Source organism: Anthonomus grandis, chromosome 5, assembly GCF_022605725.1.
Source record: "Anthonomus grandis grandis chromosome 5, icAntGran1.3, whole genome shotgun sequence".
In the NCBI taxonomy this organism is placed as follows: domain Eukaryota; kingdom Metazoa; phylum Arthropoda; class Insecta; order Coleoptera; family Curculionidae; genus Anthonomus; species Anthonomus grandis.
The window spans coordinates 17,570,398-17,587,757 of NC_065550.1; the positions used below are offsets into that span (position 1 = coordinate 17,570,398).

Genomic DNA, 17,360 nt, shown 5'->3' on the forward strand with positions numbered 1-17,360 from the left:
AGAGCCGCGGCTCAGAACCCTGTTTGGTTAGCTGGATAGAAGCCATGCTTTTGAAACGTCATGTATCTGCCCAGCTCAACAACGAGATTGTCGAAACGTTGGCGGCTAGGGACTGCCCGCAGGGAGGAGTATTGTCCCCTACCTTGTGGTGCCTTGTGGTCGACAGCCTGATAAATCTTTTAAACAATGCTGGCCTATACACACAGGCCTACGCTGATGATCTGGTAATCCTTTGCCCAGGGAAAGGACACCGTCTCAATGCGGGGTCCTATGGTGAGAGCCCTGAGTGTGGTGGACACATGGTGCCTCTCGGGGGATCTCAGGATTAACCCCAAAAAAGCAGAGCTCCTACTATTCACGAGGAGACGTAACTTTGGCACGCCCCCTGTTATATCTCTAGGTGGCGTGCAGCTGCATTACTCCAGGACAGTTCGATTTTTGGGAATCAAGTTGGATCCCAATCTCTCCTGGCACGATCATGCAGACACCAGAATGAAGAAGGCCACCTGCGCGCTATGGGCCTGCAGGCGGGCTTTCGGTAATACCTGGGGTCTGTCTCCTAAGATCCTCCACTGGATCTACTCGCGCATTGTGAGACCTCTTCTTGTGAGAAAGCGAAAATTCGTGCACAACTGGACAGAGTCCAACGTCTTGCATGTCTCAGCATAACGGGTTCCATGCGGACGGCGCCAACTAGAGCGCTTGCTTGAGACTCTGCTGAGCCTTCCGCCTCTGGACCTTGTTGTGCAATTCGAGGCAATGAGGACTGCGTACAGGCTATACGTCCTCGGCGAACTACGTGCTGGCGAGACCGGTCACGCAAAAATTTGGTCACGGGCCATACAGGAATGTCCTCTCCTTCTGATGGGCAGTGACTGCATGGCTCCAGTAACTGTGGACTGCGAGGGATTCGTGACACACATTGCAGGCAGAGAGGAGTGGCAGTATTCCAACAGACCTGCGTTGCTAAATAGGGGGATCATCTGGTCCACAGATGGCTCCAGAATGAATAACAGAGCTGTATCAGGGCTTATTGGTGGGATCCCACATACCAGTAGGGCATACTCGCTAGGGGAGCACGCCACTGTCTTCCAGGCCGAAGTATTCGTTGTATTAAAATGCGAACAGAAAATCCTAAGCTGCGGACACCGCAATACAGTCGTATCAATATGCTCGGACAGCAGAGCTGCCATTAAGGCTATCACGGCCGCAAAGGTAAGCTCCAAGCTTGTACTAGAGTGCATAAAAGTCCTGAAAAAACTGGTACAGGTTGGATGTAGGGTTCAGCTCGTCTGGATACCTGGGCATGCAGGCCTAGGCAGGTAATGAGGAAGCGGACTCTCTTGCCAGACTGGGATCTGCGAATGTGCCGATGGGGCCGGAACCCATAGTTGGTATCGCCAAATGCGTTTTGGTCGCGTCAATGAAGGGTCTGCTGAACAAGTGGACCCACCGAAGATGGACTGAGTCCCCTGGTATGAGACAGGCCAAAGCGCACATAGGTGGGCCCTCTGCCTGTCTCACCAAAAATCTACTACGTCTAAAAAGACGCGAAATTCGGCTAGTGACAGGTCTTTTAGCCGGTCACTGGCACTTAAGAAGCCATCTCCATACTATCGGTATTGCGGACAACCCGGAATGCCGATGCTGCTGTGAGGAGGATGAAACCGTTGACCATGTAGTCGGGGAGTGCCCAGCACTCCCGCGCGCCAGGTTCAAATACTTGGGTAACACTTTCAGTGTACCGAGCAACTTTAAGTCCTTCAGACCAGAGAGCCTTATAGGTTTCTCTAAGGCCGCTGGGCTCTGGTAACCCCCGGTGGGGCATGACGGGTCCATCAGGAGACCTATATGCACAACTGCCTTGGCAGCCCACTGTTTCGTCAATTCAATTCAAGGCTCAAAGACTTGGACACTATCAAGGCTACCCGCCCTGATGGAATACCGCCAAAAGTATTTAAAAAGTGTATGGTCGTGCTGACACCACCGTTGTGCAAACTATTTTTTCTTTCATACAGAAGAGGTCTCTTCCGTATAGAATGGAAGCTTGCAGTCAACCAGCAAATTTTAAAATACCTGTAGTCCACCAACATTATTAACGACCTTGTGTGGATTTCAAAAACAGAAGTCTACCTGCGATATGTTAGGCTATGTCACGCATGTTTGGACCGAGGCTTTCGAGAAATACGGGTATTTTGGTGCAATAACTATGGATATTTCAAAGACATTGATAGGGTCGGACATAAAAAACTCTTAAACAAACTGTATTCGTATGCTTTGCCACCAACTCTTGTTGCTTAGCTTGGAAACTTCCTCGAGAACCTTACAGAGTTTTCCTCAGAGATGCTTCTTGTCCATTACTCTCTTCCTCTTATAAATCAATTGCCTTCTAGACAAGACTTCTTATTCAATTTACAACATTGCTGATCACAATACATTGCTGTTTTCGCTGAACTAGACGACTTCAGCCGACACCCAGTACCGTAGATGTTGCCAACTAACAATTATTCATGGGGACCTTAATATTATTTTGAAGTGGGGTGAGTGCAATCTGATTGAGTTTAACACAGCTAAGACTCAGGCTGCTGTATTTACAAAGAAAGCTTCCTCTGCCTTGTTTTATCTTTGTTGGTTCGTTTGTTAGGCGTGGAAGAAGGAACCAAGTTGACATGAGCGGGAATAGCTAAAGCGGCTTTTCAAAAACTTGGGGCTCTTTTTAAAACGAAAAAGTTGTATACACCACAACAGCTTTTAATGCTTTACAAGGCTCAGATTCGTCCATCTCTGGAGTATTGCTCTGCACCCAAACACACTTTAAAGCTGCTTGATCCCATTCAGAAGAGGGCCATACGTCTTATAAAAGATCCCGAGATAACTAGGAACTTAGACAGTTTGGCGCATAGAAGGAACGTGGCGGAGCTGACTCTGTTTTATCGATACCATCACGGTATCGATGTGGAATTTTCGGACTATTCGGATCATCTTAGAGCTATACTATTTATAATTTATATTAATCACCTTACAAACATTGAATGAAAACCACGTACGCGTTCTTTACCGATGACACCACGGTCTCCTTTGCAGCGGACACACTTGCAGACTCTCTTAGGGGTTCCAGCTCTACACAGTCGGGCATCAAAGAGTGTTGCTATGCCAACAAGCTCCTTAGCAAAGACTGAAGCAGAAACCTAGCATTTATTAGGAGGGGCGGAGAGCACTTTGAGACCCATGGAGGCGTGCAGAGTTACAACACTAGATACAGGTGTGATTTTGTTCTAGTCTATTGGAGGCTAAAGAGGGGTCAAACTAGAGTATTGGGCAATTAAATTTTACAATAAATTGTCAGATAACTTAAAATATAAATAAAAGTTTCTTTCAATAGAACTATTGTCTCTCTTTTATTCTAGACGTGTTTTAGACTATTGGCCAGTTTACATCAATAAATAAATTTGAATTTCGTAAATGGTCTTTCAAACTGGCCTATATCTAGCTCTAGGTGGAATCTAGAGCTTTACACGGAAGATCTACTCCACAGGCAAAAGCGACTCATAAATATCGGGTGCATCTGTAGATGCCTATGCACGGCATTACGAACTGAACTATAAAGTGTATTTTGGCGCCTGGTAATACTAAATTGATGCTAGTCTTAAATAATAATACCTCATATCTTATGGCTTTGATAAAGGCTATTAGTTGTGACGGTTTCAGAGATGTTTCATTTTGCAACATCATATTCCTCAAGATGTAAAGCATGATTTTCAGTAACAACCTTACATGCAGTCATTAGGTGTTATGGAATTGCTTCTTCCCACCCACAGAATCTGCATTCTTACAGGAACTCTGAAAGATATCATAATTTGATTTTACTTACTAGCTATTTGATGGTTTCAAGAAATATCAACCCCGAGAACTTCTCTTAACAGCGTTACTAAGAAGGCTAAGCTACTCTAAAATTCGATACATTAATTTTAATTTTTCAATTAAAATTGATGTAATCTTAATTTAAGAAGAAATTAATTATATTCATTTAGATATATCTAAATCAATAATTTGTGGCTTAAAAAATTATGAACTGGAGAGTTGTACCTTATTTCTATCAGGCTTTTAGTTCCGATTGAGCCTATGCAACGATAAAAAGGAAAATTAGAAATATAGAATTAAAATCATAATCAGCTCATGAGCAAGAAAAAACGACTTGTTTAATGACCAAAAAAAGAGAGGAGTTGAGAGCGAAGAAAGAGACAACAATTTCTTTTGACTTATGAGAACAATATTTTTTTGGGTTTTACAATCAACTGCGTTCACCTTTTTTCCTCTCATTTGTTAGATTGAGATGGCGAAGTGTCACCTATGACATTTTTGATATTGGATAGTTAGTAACAGTTATAGTTTGAAAGGAGCAATATTTTAAACTATAGTTTTAAGCTAATATATTTTGGCTGTATGTACTTTTTTGGTTATTGAAATAATATTAAGGTGCGCTTGTGAAAATGGAAAATACCAATTGTCTTTATAATAGTCATTTATCTCAATAACAGTAATTAAAAGAATAGGATTGATAGAATAGCATTTCATTTTATATTATGTTCTTCCTTGAATCGCTTGCTCCATTAAAAGCTCTTTATTTACAAATTAAAAAGCACAAATATATTACAATTATGAATAGTACAAGTATACTTACAAATTACTGACCTTTCTTTGCCTTCCCTTACATATTTATTTCCATACAAACATTAGAAAGAGAAGAAAGAATTGTCTGATCTTGAGTTGTGCGGAAAAAATTAATTAAATAAATGTTTTTTGCTATCAAAAGATCATGGCGTAAGAGGGTTGAATGACAAACATTGGTGATCTACATAGTATAGAATAGTAATATAGGTATCGAAAATAGTCATGATAGTATATGTATATATGATATATATACTTTTATTTGTAAGGCGATAATGAATATATTTCAAAGAAATTATTAGATTTTATGTTATGGGGTATATTATTTTTTATGATCTAAAGACTTTAAAAATGACTTAAGATGATATATTATATATATATATAAAACCTATTTGGTACGCACACCAGAATGAAATTTTAAGACACTACTTTCAAAAACTATTATAGAGAATATCTAGTTGTGAAGGATTTCAATTCAAGGTGCTTGTATACTTTGTAATATTATAAAAATCAATCAATTATTAATTTAATCGTATTAGAATATGTAACTTATAATATTAGACATCCTATTCAGCCCTCAACAAATTCCGGTAGTTTCACACATAATATGACCGTGATAACGATTGCTGTACCGGACTGTGTGGTAAAATTAATTTGATGGGTGCTAAATTCTCTTTTATTTTAAAAAGAATAATTTTTGATTAAACTATATACTATTATATTGCAAAGGTTTTTGGAAACGCAAGTTGTCATGTCTGTCCGATTTAGCAAACTGATTTCAAAACAAATTACCGAATACGGATAAGCAAACGAAATTTCTAGAGTATAGTTTAAATTAGCAATTATTAGTTTTAGAATGGTATGTGAATAATATAACTTTAGCTTGAAAGCTATGTATATATTCGACTGACTTAATAATATAAGAATGCAAGTATCTACTTAATGCATATATCTAAAAAAATCCGAAATGTTTAATAAATAAATATCATGGAAACTACTTTGAATAACTTGAAAAACAACCAGAACTAGTTCCACTAGAAGAATCCAAATTAATAGTTGTTGTAGGGGATGCTAAATTAGAAATGAGCAGCTTTTCATGCAAAAATAGATAATTTCTCGAGTTTGTGAAAGAACAAATTATAAATTTTATTGTACCTTGGTATATGATTCTAAACCAAATGAGACTGTTAAAAATATTTGGGTTCTTAGAGGGTTTTTGTATTTTTTAAAATTAGTGATATCTAATAAGTAAATTTTTTTATAGATACCCTTTCTATCTTTTTAAATTTTTTTACCCAAAAATGACTTAATTGATTTAGACCTCGCGTAATGAACGGACCGTCGCATAATGCGTATACCTATTTATCCCATTATTAGGCGTCTTATTATTATCGCTGGTGACGAAGGACCCTAACTAAATCCTTATCAATTAATAAAGTATGTTAATCGGATCTACATGACAAAGACTTTTTTCTAGGGGAATCCCTTATCACAGAAATCTACGAGTATTCTCGCACGAAACAGTGAGTGCACACGCAGTGCGTGCGCGCCGCACCATATTTTTTCGACTTTGATACGAATTGACGATTAAAAATACAACGTTATTGTTTGGTGAAAGTAAAAAATACAGGATGCTTTAATGAGTCGTTTACTTTATCTTTGTGGTTAGTTTCTTGGCTTGTTACATTACTATCGTAAAAATAGTGGAGGCCAGAATTTTCTTCTAGAATTGACTTAGTTATTAACAGGTTACGAGAATTTTAGAAGCTTGACGATAGAAGTTGATAATATAAGAAGGAAATCAGCTAATATTTAAATAATAACTCCTAAAAATAGATAAAGAGATAAATTATAGTATCACTGTTTTCGATTTATCTGAACAATATAAGATAAAGTCTAAAGTCTTTTTAATAAAAAAATCAACCCTCATATTCATGGCTAAGCAGTTGCTGAACAGTTCTAGAAAATACACGCAGATGAGATATTAAAACTGTTTCATGTTTGACAGCAATCTCTTAACTTTCAAGTTGGGGAAAGATAATTTAATAGGATAGATAATGAGATCTGATTTACTTTCAACGTAATTCAGTTTAAACGTCCTTAACTTGTGGTACGGTAGATAACCTTAAAAAGATTTGGTTTCTATGATTCCATTGTGCAAATTAATTGTGCTCAAAAGGCAGTGCTCATTAAAATTAAAAAAAAAAACACTTAAAACAAGTGTAAGCAAGAAATGCTGGTTATACTATAAAAATGATCAGAGAAAAATAGACCTTAGTGTAGCAGTAGAGTTCATCTATTAAAGTTCATATGTATAAAGTTTTTTTCATTTTGGCTTACCTAATGGTACTGTTATAATGCAGAAAATGAAAGAGGAGACTTAGTAATTCGCAACGAGAAATAAACATGGCATATTCACGAAAAAAAGATGAATGAAATAAAAATATATGATTGGAAAGCCAAAGTTCACATTATAGTAAAAATAAGCTGAAATATATCATTGATAGAAGGATATAATACCAAAGTAATAACCGTTTTTGCAGATAGGCAACCATCGATAAAAGCAATAACATTATCAATAACTAAATCACAGTAAATGCTTCTCAATAATACTTGCTTAAAGATATAAAAAAGGAAACCAATAAGCAGTTTCACAATACAAGATATACATAATATATCACAAAGAACCATTGCATATACTATGTAATATGTATTATATATACCATGATAAGTAAGCCGCTCATATAATTTTTGAGATTGGTTTCTTGTGTAGACTTGGTTGCTAAAGAAACCAATCGGTACTAGAAAGCTAGTAAAAACAAATAAAAAACTAATAAAAACGACTAATATATCTAGTGAATATTGTAAGTTAGCTGCAGTATTAAGAGTCAAAAATTATCTTATTCTTCTTCGACACACTTAAACGAGTTAAACAACTTAAAGCCTTAACTTTTGACATTCTTAGAATTTAATTGAAAATTCTGCTCCTCTTAGGTTATCTTACTTTGATAAATTTGTACACTTGTAGAGTTGCAATCGATTTAAATCTTTAAAAATAAACTTGGAATTTAAACATAGTAGAAGCCAGCCGAAGCTTTCTCTTGTGCGATCCGGTAGTACCATTTTCCTTTTTAATATTTACCAGTAATCCTTTTTACTTACTTTCTATATTTCTGAGAAGCTTTTTGATATCTGCTTGTATCAACCTCATTCCATAGCTAAATATTGATTCTAATATATATATTTTTTTCATTTCCTAAACCGCACAATAACTGACTAATATTTTCTGATTTTAAATTGGCATTATATTTTAAGAAAAATGATATAACATCCTGCACAAAATTTATATTATCTTATTTTACCTATTAATTATTTAAACAATCTACATTAGTTTATATTGTCATATTTTCTTTTTAAAGTGAGTTCTAAAGAAATACCATTTCCTCTGATCCTTAAAAGTGTCATTCAGTCTCCAAATCTTCTACCAGTATACTTCACAGATATAAAACGTTTGTTTAATAATATTCATGTTTATATCTGTTGAAAAAATTCATAATGAGTTACTTATTATATTGGGTATTACTATGAGACTGGATTAATAAAAATTTGAAAGATAAGTATATTTTATTTTTAATTTAATTTAATTTTACTTTAATTACCTTGATAACGGTAGTAGATATAACTACCGAAACGTTGGTTCAAATTAGGTATTTTTTAAAAAAAGTAGGTCTTCTTGTTGTATTTTATCGTTTTTTAATTATAATATTCATAACAAAGTTAGGTAGGATATTGAAAAGAAGAAACGAGCTCAGAGATTAATAGATTGAACCTCAGCTCCTAGGTATATATAAAAAAATCTATTATACCTCAAGTAAATTATTGTATTTAAAACTTATTGAACTTAAATTAAATTAAAAATATCGAACGGTATCGTTACAGATTTAAGTTCATATTTCTTTTAAATACGTGAATAAGTCTATTTTCTTCTTCTTTTCAATAATTGTTAAGCGTGTGAGATAAAAAAATTTCTAAATTGATTTTTGCTATAAGTGACGTAATACCCAATATAATAAGTAACTCATTATATCTGTGGAGATATCAACGTTAACGAAATTTAAAACTATAATAATTTATTGAATATAAATCAAGTCATATCCAAAATAGTTTCAACATATTGATGAAAACGAGTCATGCTATGCAGGAAACCTTTAATTTTTCATGCTTTATAATAAAAGAGTATTTTTTTTACGTTGGCATTTTTCATCTAGACCTTTTATAATAAAAATCCAATTATAAAAATGTGAAATAGAAACCTATTTGATCGCAATAGAGCCTTGTCGCTCTTCCTGTTTATTGAAAAGGGTAATTCATTTTAAAGTAAAGACGATCATATTACACGTTCTGCCACTTAAAGTAATAGTTTTTCTATAAAAGCATAAATACAAAAATATTGACGTCGAATACATGACGCCTAGTTTTAAATTTCCACTTTAATTTATTAAATATTTAATGAAATTTAATTTTCGCCTTTTCAGCTCCAAAAGTTCCTAATGTCAACCTCGCAGAGTACTCTACTGCAGGTCAAAATAGTCCAAATATGGATCCCCAGAATCCTGCAGCTAGAAATGCCTGTTTGGGATCAAATGCCTCTAGTCTTCTTAGTATAAATTGTCTAAACACTGGCCGAACCAATTTTACCAATAAGCAGCTGACTGAGCTGGAGAAGGAGTTTCACTTTAATAAATATCTAACGAGGTGAGTGCTAAATTGTTAAATTGAACTAATTAAAAATAAAAGATTATTACCTAAATATTCAATTAACGGTTAAATCTTTAAAGCAAATATTTCTTTTACATTTTCATTAGTGTACGATTGGCGATAATACTAAAAAATGTGTTCGTCTTCTTGGTCCAAATGTGAAAAAACAGTTTTAAGTATATGTATTTATATACATGTACTGTTTTTGCTAGACGATGTTCATTTTGGGAGAAAACGAACCGATAATTCTTTTTGATTTTGAACCGATAAATCTTCAATTTTGTTTTCTATGAATCCACTAATGTGAAAATAAACGTCATCAGATATACATAATTTGGTGATACAACATTTTTGCGCATTTGCAAGATTTAGGAAAGAACATCTGTATTCAAATCACACCAGGCAGTTTTAAATGAATGCAGCACAATGGAGATAATCTTCTTAATTCTAATTATAAAGTTTCGCTTCTGAGTGAACACACATCTTACACGTTGAACACTTTTAGCCAAATCTGAAATATTATAGATTATTGTAAACAATTTAAGAGTGCTTATCACCCTGTATTATATTAAATTTGTTAAGACTACACAATTCTCGATACTTCGAGAATAACAAGAGCGAAATCGCAAGTCTTTTTCTTATCTTCAATTCGATTATTCCATAACACCTTTTTCTTTCTGAGTTGCTTCATAAAAAGGCACTTCTTCACCGAAACCAGATCAGTAAAATTAGTTTGTTAGATACAAGTTTTTATTACCACTAGAAGTACGGAAATATGTATTATATAAAATATATGTAGGTTTTTTTTGAAGAAAATAAGATTTCAAAACTAGGCCAGTTCTTTATTATTTATGAAATATAGTTTTCTTTTGCTGGACCCATATTATTATCGTTTTTCAATACAATAAGGATATTTTTGGCTCTATGATCGTTGTCATCAACTGATTCATCTATTGTCAAATAGAATCAAATAAAACAAATTAACAAGATTTTTTTAGGTGTTTTACCAAGACGCAGTTATTGTCTTTACCACACTTTTGGTTAAAATAACTTGATCTTTATTAAAACCTACTAAAATTTTGGCTAATAAAGTAGTTTAGTAACTTAATTTTCTCAGTCTGAAAGTAGTCGTCTATTTTTTCTTCCAAAAAGCTATAAGTTTGATCAAAAGCCTCGAAACTCTTATTAAGATTAAGAATAGGTAACACGTATTTCGCCCCTAAGGCATCATCAGATTTGATCAACAGCTTCTAAAATTTACATTCTAAAAAAATGGAACTTTAAGACGTGCACACACGGATAGATTACGGGTACTGTACTACTATCTTCGTAGTGTGCACGTTTTAAAGTTGCTTTTTTTTAAGAATTTAAATTTTAGAAGCCGTTGATGTTTTGGTCTGATGATTCCTTTAGGGGCGAAATACGTGTAACCTATTCTTAATCTTAATACAAGTTTTAAGACTTTTGACCAAACTTGTAATTTTTTGATTCATGAAACGCAATCTTTTTTTGAACAACTGATGCAGTAAAAATCTAGAGGTTTGGTGGGACTACAGATGTTATCCTTAAGTTATTGCAACATAGACTATTTTATTTGGATGTCTTAAAATAACTATGCAAGATCAACTGCTACAGAAAATGTGAAGCCTAACCTTATAACAATCTATGAAGGAAGATCTATGAACCATAAGCAGCTCAGCTCTGATGATGTAGAGGAATAATATGTAATAAATTAACATAAACGAGAAAAAACACAAACGAGTTGGGTCTTCCTTAATTCGCTGTTCAGTTTCATTCACGTAATTCTTATATCCAATAACAATATTATAATCAATCTAAGTTTATGGCTAGGATAGCAATTCTAGCAATTCTACCTCTTACAAGATCTGTGGTGTTTTGATCACATTTATAAAGGCAATATATATTTTTGAAATATAATGCAAATATAATTTTTTGATTCATGAATCACAATCTTTTTTTTTGAGCAACTGATGCAGTAAGAATCTAGAGGTTTGGTGAGACTACAGATGTTATCCTTAAGTTATTACAAAATAGACTATTTTATTTGGATGTCTTAAAATAACTATGCAAGATCAGCCGCTACAGAAAATGTGAAGCTTTACCTTATAACAATCTATGAAGGAAGATCTATGAACCATAAGCAGCTCAACTCTGATGATGTAGAGGATTAATATATACTAATTAACATTAACAACATTTTCTAGTTATATTTTAATCTTTCTTAGTTTTTGGTAAATACCAAACTAATTTATTATTATTGTTTATTCTTTGAAGATTTTCTGTCTGTTTAAAATTTAATAAAATAGCCAAGTTATACTTGAATACTGCTTTAGTGTTTTTTTGGAATATTTCTATATATTGTGTCCGCAAAATGTGAATATTAAGACATCGAGTCTGTAGATGCAAATGCAAGAATTTACAGACGGTAATAACTCTTTTGATAATCCATTTCCTGATACTATTTACCTAGGACTGATTTTCTACAATCTAAATATCATTACTTCATCACATCATATAAAGATGAAGAAGACTCCTTACCGAGCCCTGCAAATCGCCATCAAGCATATCCTTTTTAAAATTATACTCTCTTATTTAAAATATTTTTGTACTTAGTTGTTAATTAAAATATTCCTAAATGCATTTATCAGATTCTCAAATATTTTATTCTACGGATAGTAAACCTTTACCTCTTCTTATTTTTTGACCTGCTTTTATTGATCATTCACGTATTTTTTAATTTCTTTTTGTGCAAACAGCTTTTTGACTATCATCCAATATAACGTTACTTTAGTAATAAATTGATACCTACATTCCAAATTTCATATGATTTTAGAACAACATTTGTTAGAAAACAAAGTATTCCTTTTATCTTGGCCCACCCGGTATGTCGCTTTCATCCACCGCATTGGTGATTTTCACTAAATTGATGCGATCCACCTTTTCCAAACTCATAACTTTTGTATCGAGGATGCTGGAAATGTAGAAAAGAATTAAGCGATATTTTAAAATCCAACTTTTTTAATATGAAGGTGATATACAGTAATGGCCAAAAGTAGATAGACAAATGGTTTTTTAAAAAAATCAAAGGAAATAAAAATTCTATAATAAAGATATTTAAGTATATTATGGGCAACATAAACATGTATAAAAATAATAAAACATTCTTTGGAAACAATCACCTAATTTGGTAAATAATAAGAAATAACGAAATATACGCTGGACAAATGTAGATAGGCAAATTTAAAAAATAATTAATACTCTTTTTTTTTGAAGTATTTTTTTTATTACAAACTAAACCATCTACAATATTAGTATTTTGTAAAATACCCATTATTGTCTATTACAGCTTAACATCTACGTGGCATTGATTCAATAAGATTGTCTATGAGTTTAAAACCTATATTTTTCCATTTCTGTTGCAACCGTTCGAATAATTCACCTTTATTTGAATAGTTTGTATCCCGAATATCACGATCTATAATTTCCCATAAATTTTCGATGGGATTAAGATCGGGTGACTGGAATGGCCGTTTTAAAACTAGTATTATTTCTTCTTCGAAAAATTGCTTCATAATTTTGGAGGAATGCTTCGGTTCATTATCTTGCTGGAATTGGAATCTCAATGGTAAATTGTTTTCGACATAGGGCAACATTACATCTCTGAGAATATCCCTATCCATACATAAACCATTATGTCCATTATGCCCTCTATGCGATGTGACGGACCCATTCCATAACCTGAGAAGCAACCCCAAACCATCACTGATCCACCTCCATGCTTAACTGTGGGTTTTGTGTACTTGGGATTCAAACGCTGGCCAGAAGGACGTCTAACATATTGAATTCCATCGGAGTTAAACAAATTAAACTTCGATTCGTCGCTCCAGCAAACACGTTTCCATTCATGCTTTGTCTAGTGTATATGCTGACGGGCAAATTCCAATCGGGCTAAGCGATTCTTTTTTGAAAGCAATGGTTTTTTTGCTGGCCTACGTGCAAATAGATTCTCTTCTACCAACCTTCGTCTTACAGTCCTTGAGGACATATTACAAATCCCTAGAGCCTGTAACTCTATCTGAATTTGACGAGAAGTCATAAAAGGGTTATTCTGGCTAATTTGTTTTAATTTGCGTACAGCTCTAATTTCCATTTTTTTTTTGGTCGACCAGATTTATTTTTTGGCTCTAATGATCCTGTCCTTTCATATCTTTTGGTAATTGCCCAAACAGCTTTTCTTTAAACATCAAATCTGCGAGCAATATCAATGTGACGATCACCGGCGCGATATGCATTAATAATGCGTTGGCTTAAAAATAGAGATAATCTAATTCCGCGTGGCATGTTGCACCTTGAGTTAAAGAGAAGCAATACTATACTAATTTTATTTTATAAATATCTAGACAAAAAAATAATTTTTGTCTATCTACTTTTGACCAGCTATATTTATATTATTGCTTTATCTGATAGCAAGCAAAATATTTAACTGAAATTTATTGGTATCTTTTTATAGACCGCCTTACAAATAACAATAATTTAAAATCTAAGGGACCTGTGGGTAAATCCTTAAACAATTATATGAAAATAATACTTTGTCTATCTACTTTTGGCCACTACTGTATATATATATTTTTTAATCAAATATTTTAATTTTGTAGAGCAAGACGAATTGAGATAGCCTCGGCACTGCAACTAAATGAGACCCAAGTAAAAATTTGGTTTCAAAATAGACGAATGAAACAGAAAAAGCGAATGAAAGAAGGACTTATACCACCAGAGCCAATAGTCAATGTGCGAAGCTCTAGCAGCTCGCCAACTTCCACTAGCGCGTGTCTTCAATCCGATACAGTGCCTGGTAGTAATGAAAATAGTAGAGAATCAAATAATTGAATTTCATTTAAGTAAAAAAAAATAATTTTCTGCAAAATAAGTTTTTTATATTCGAAAAATTGTCTTTTTAAAAGAAACTTTACTGAACGATATTAAAAAAATCTATTGGCATTATGGAAAATCAAGATTTATTGATCATTATCAATATAGTGTCAAGTTTTTATTTTTCACTTTTCAATTGTTGATTTTTTCTATGATTTAATTAATTAATTCCAATTCTTTAATTTTTTGCTTATATATTTTTCTTAACAATTTTTTTAAAAAATTGTAAAAGAGATTTATCCTCTAGAAGATACTAAATAAATCTAGATCCTCTCTCATATATTGACATAATATATCGAGTGATATCATGTATTTTTTATTCCAATACTCATTCCTATATAATTTTTATATACATCAAATTTTTATTTATACGAGATGATTAAATTTAAATTACATATTCTCGGGGTCAAAATAAGACTAATATGCGACCTTAAATTCACTCCCTCCAACCTAAAGCTATTGCAAATTGCAATAGAAACGTATATTATGAATTATGGCTGCAATTAGGCCTCAAATGCTTTCAAAATTTATAGGTAATTATTTATTGAAATAATAATCGTACCGATAAGTCACAAAATTTTTTCATTGAGGGGATGAATTTTCGAATGCATTTTTAAAGAAAAAAAACTCTTATTTTAACCCTAGGACATATATTTTTTTTTCTTTTGTTTTATAACATCCGGTTTAATTAGAATTCTATCGAATGATGGATTTTTAGGTAAAAATCCAAATTTATTTTAATTAAATAACGGTAAATCATTTATAAATTTACACCTAATAATTTATATACCAGGTTACTTATTAAAACATAATCTTAGTTTTTGCATATGTACAAAAGTTGATATGTACAAATATTTTAAAATAACTAGTTTGGTGAATGCGCTAGGCTATGGTGCCCATGTAAAGTATACTAATAATATTCGTAATCGCCAAAGACTCTTTTATAAATTAACAAGTGATAAAATGAAATTATAAGTTATTAATATAAAAGTAATATAATTGGTAAAATGTATAGTAATTTTAAACTCAAATTTCTCTAGGTCTTATCAAAATACGTAAATTTGGTGATGTACGTACGTTGTGTAAAAAAAATTAGTAAAATTTTTATAATTGGAAATAAAATATCATGTGTGAATGTTAAATATTTTCGTTTTATTCAAAGATTTAATCTGTATTTGAAAATCTTAAAAATATATATTAAGACATTATTTTGTAAATATGCAGTTTGTATATAGTTAAGTGTAATGTAGATTACTCAGGGCTGTACTATTGTGTATTATGTTATGGTAATAAATAATTTTAAAATCATTTGTTGTTTATGTTATTAATACTTGTTGGTAGAATACTTCCTTTAGCAGTCAAAGGCAAAGGGAAAAAACTTCTTGTATATTCATTTGAAAAGAAACATTTGATGCTGTTGATCTTCTTCTTGCTAAATATTTTAGAAATGAATGGGAATGCTGAAGAAATTAGTAAAATATAATTTTAATATCTGATAATAAAGAGTGGAGAATTATGGTGTGAATAGATCAATAAAGATACCAATATAGAAGTTAATCAAGGGACTATTTTGTATCTTATTTTGATTACCAAAGAGGAAGTATTCAAAGTTGGATGTTTTGATCAATTTAATCAGAATACTTCTGTCTGATAAAACTGTTTTTTATATATTCTTGGATTTACCTAAAGCATTTGATATGGTTGGCCATAACACCTTACTGAGTATTAAATAGAATTAACATAATATAAGATCATTATTTGATAGGAGTTTGTCGGAAATAGTATTTCTAAAGGATTTGAGTAATGCTCTAAAAAGCATATAAAGCTGATACCACCAGCAAATGTTCACGCATCGTATCCATACTTTTACTAATGCGTCGAATTCTTACGGATATCAATTCATATATATCTATACTCATAAAATAACAATCTTATAAACTTCCGAAAGTGTGCCAGTTATAGTAATAATTTTATAGATATCCAGTGGACTTGCTGTTTATTATTGAATAGTTCGATATAATAAAATACTGGAATTCAGTTTCTCCTCACCAGTGATAACTTGAGAGCTCTTAATCTTCAAATCCTTTTCCAAAATTCTTCAACAAAATTAACCTACATGTTAAAACCCTCTCTAAGGCCAAAACCCTAGAGACTAATTATACAGATGTGTCTTTCTATATATTAAAGACCTGTATGATTTAATGAGAGCACTCCAAGATGATAGAAGTGATTGATATAAATCAGAAATAATATGTTCAAGGACCTATACGACACAGAAGCACCAATTTTAACAATAGTTTCCTTCGATAATTACCTTTACAATCCTAATAATTGTACTCTTTCAGTTTTTTCTAGAGCATCCCATGATGTTAAAGGTTTTACTCAAATCACAAACTACAATAGTACTAAATTGCATTATAAATAAAAGACCTTCAAAATATACGAAACCAGGTAAAATGCACTGTTTTGTCTTTTATGAATTTGAACTTGAATACTGACATCAAATTTTTTTTATTGTCTGCAAAGATAGTCTAAAAAGCTTTTGCCCTTCACATGGGTCATCAATTAAAGCTAGTGAATGTGTTTGCCTATATGTCACGGATAATAAATATAGATATAATGGAGAAACTCGATAGCTCGAGAAGTTGGGAGTAGTATTTACCACTGTGAACTTTTTACTTGAATTTAAACTTTGGAGACGAGACAATGAACCTTCGGGACGCTCAACAATTGCAACCACTGATGATCACATCACAAAACTTTACTAAATTGTGCTAAACGACGGAATGGAATTAAATAAACGATGAGAGATAGCAAAGACAACGAATATCCAAAAAGCGTGCTTATGACATTAAGTCAAGATCTAAGCACGAAGAAGCTATCTAGGCATCGCTTGCCGCACTGTTCATGTTATACTAAAAAGGCGCCCGAAAGAATAATAAAGTGAAAACAATGAACTGCGAAGAGGGAATTGGCTTAAAAAT

General features: G+C 32.7%; 1 protein-coding gene across 1 annotated transcript in view; it reads left to right on the forward strand.

Moving 5' to 3' along the window:
• LOC126735894 (homeobox protein Hox-A1-like) overlaps positions 1-15,684 on the forward strand; it is a 100,050-nt gene extending 84,366 nt beyond the window's left edge. Inside the window, exons 4-5 of the mRNA XM_050440002.1 lie at positions 9,204-9,423; positions 14,103-15,684. Coding sequence (XP_050295959.1) covers positions 9,204-9,423; positions 14,103-14,334 — 452 coding nt within the window. The 3' untranslated portion in view covers positions 14,335-15,684. The remainder of the gene's footprint in view (positions 1-9,203; positions 9,424-14,102) is intronic.
• The last annotated feature ends 1,676 nt before the right edge of the window (positions 15,685-17,360 follow it).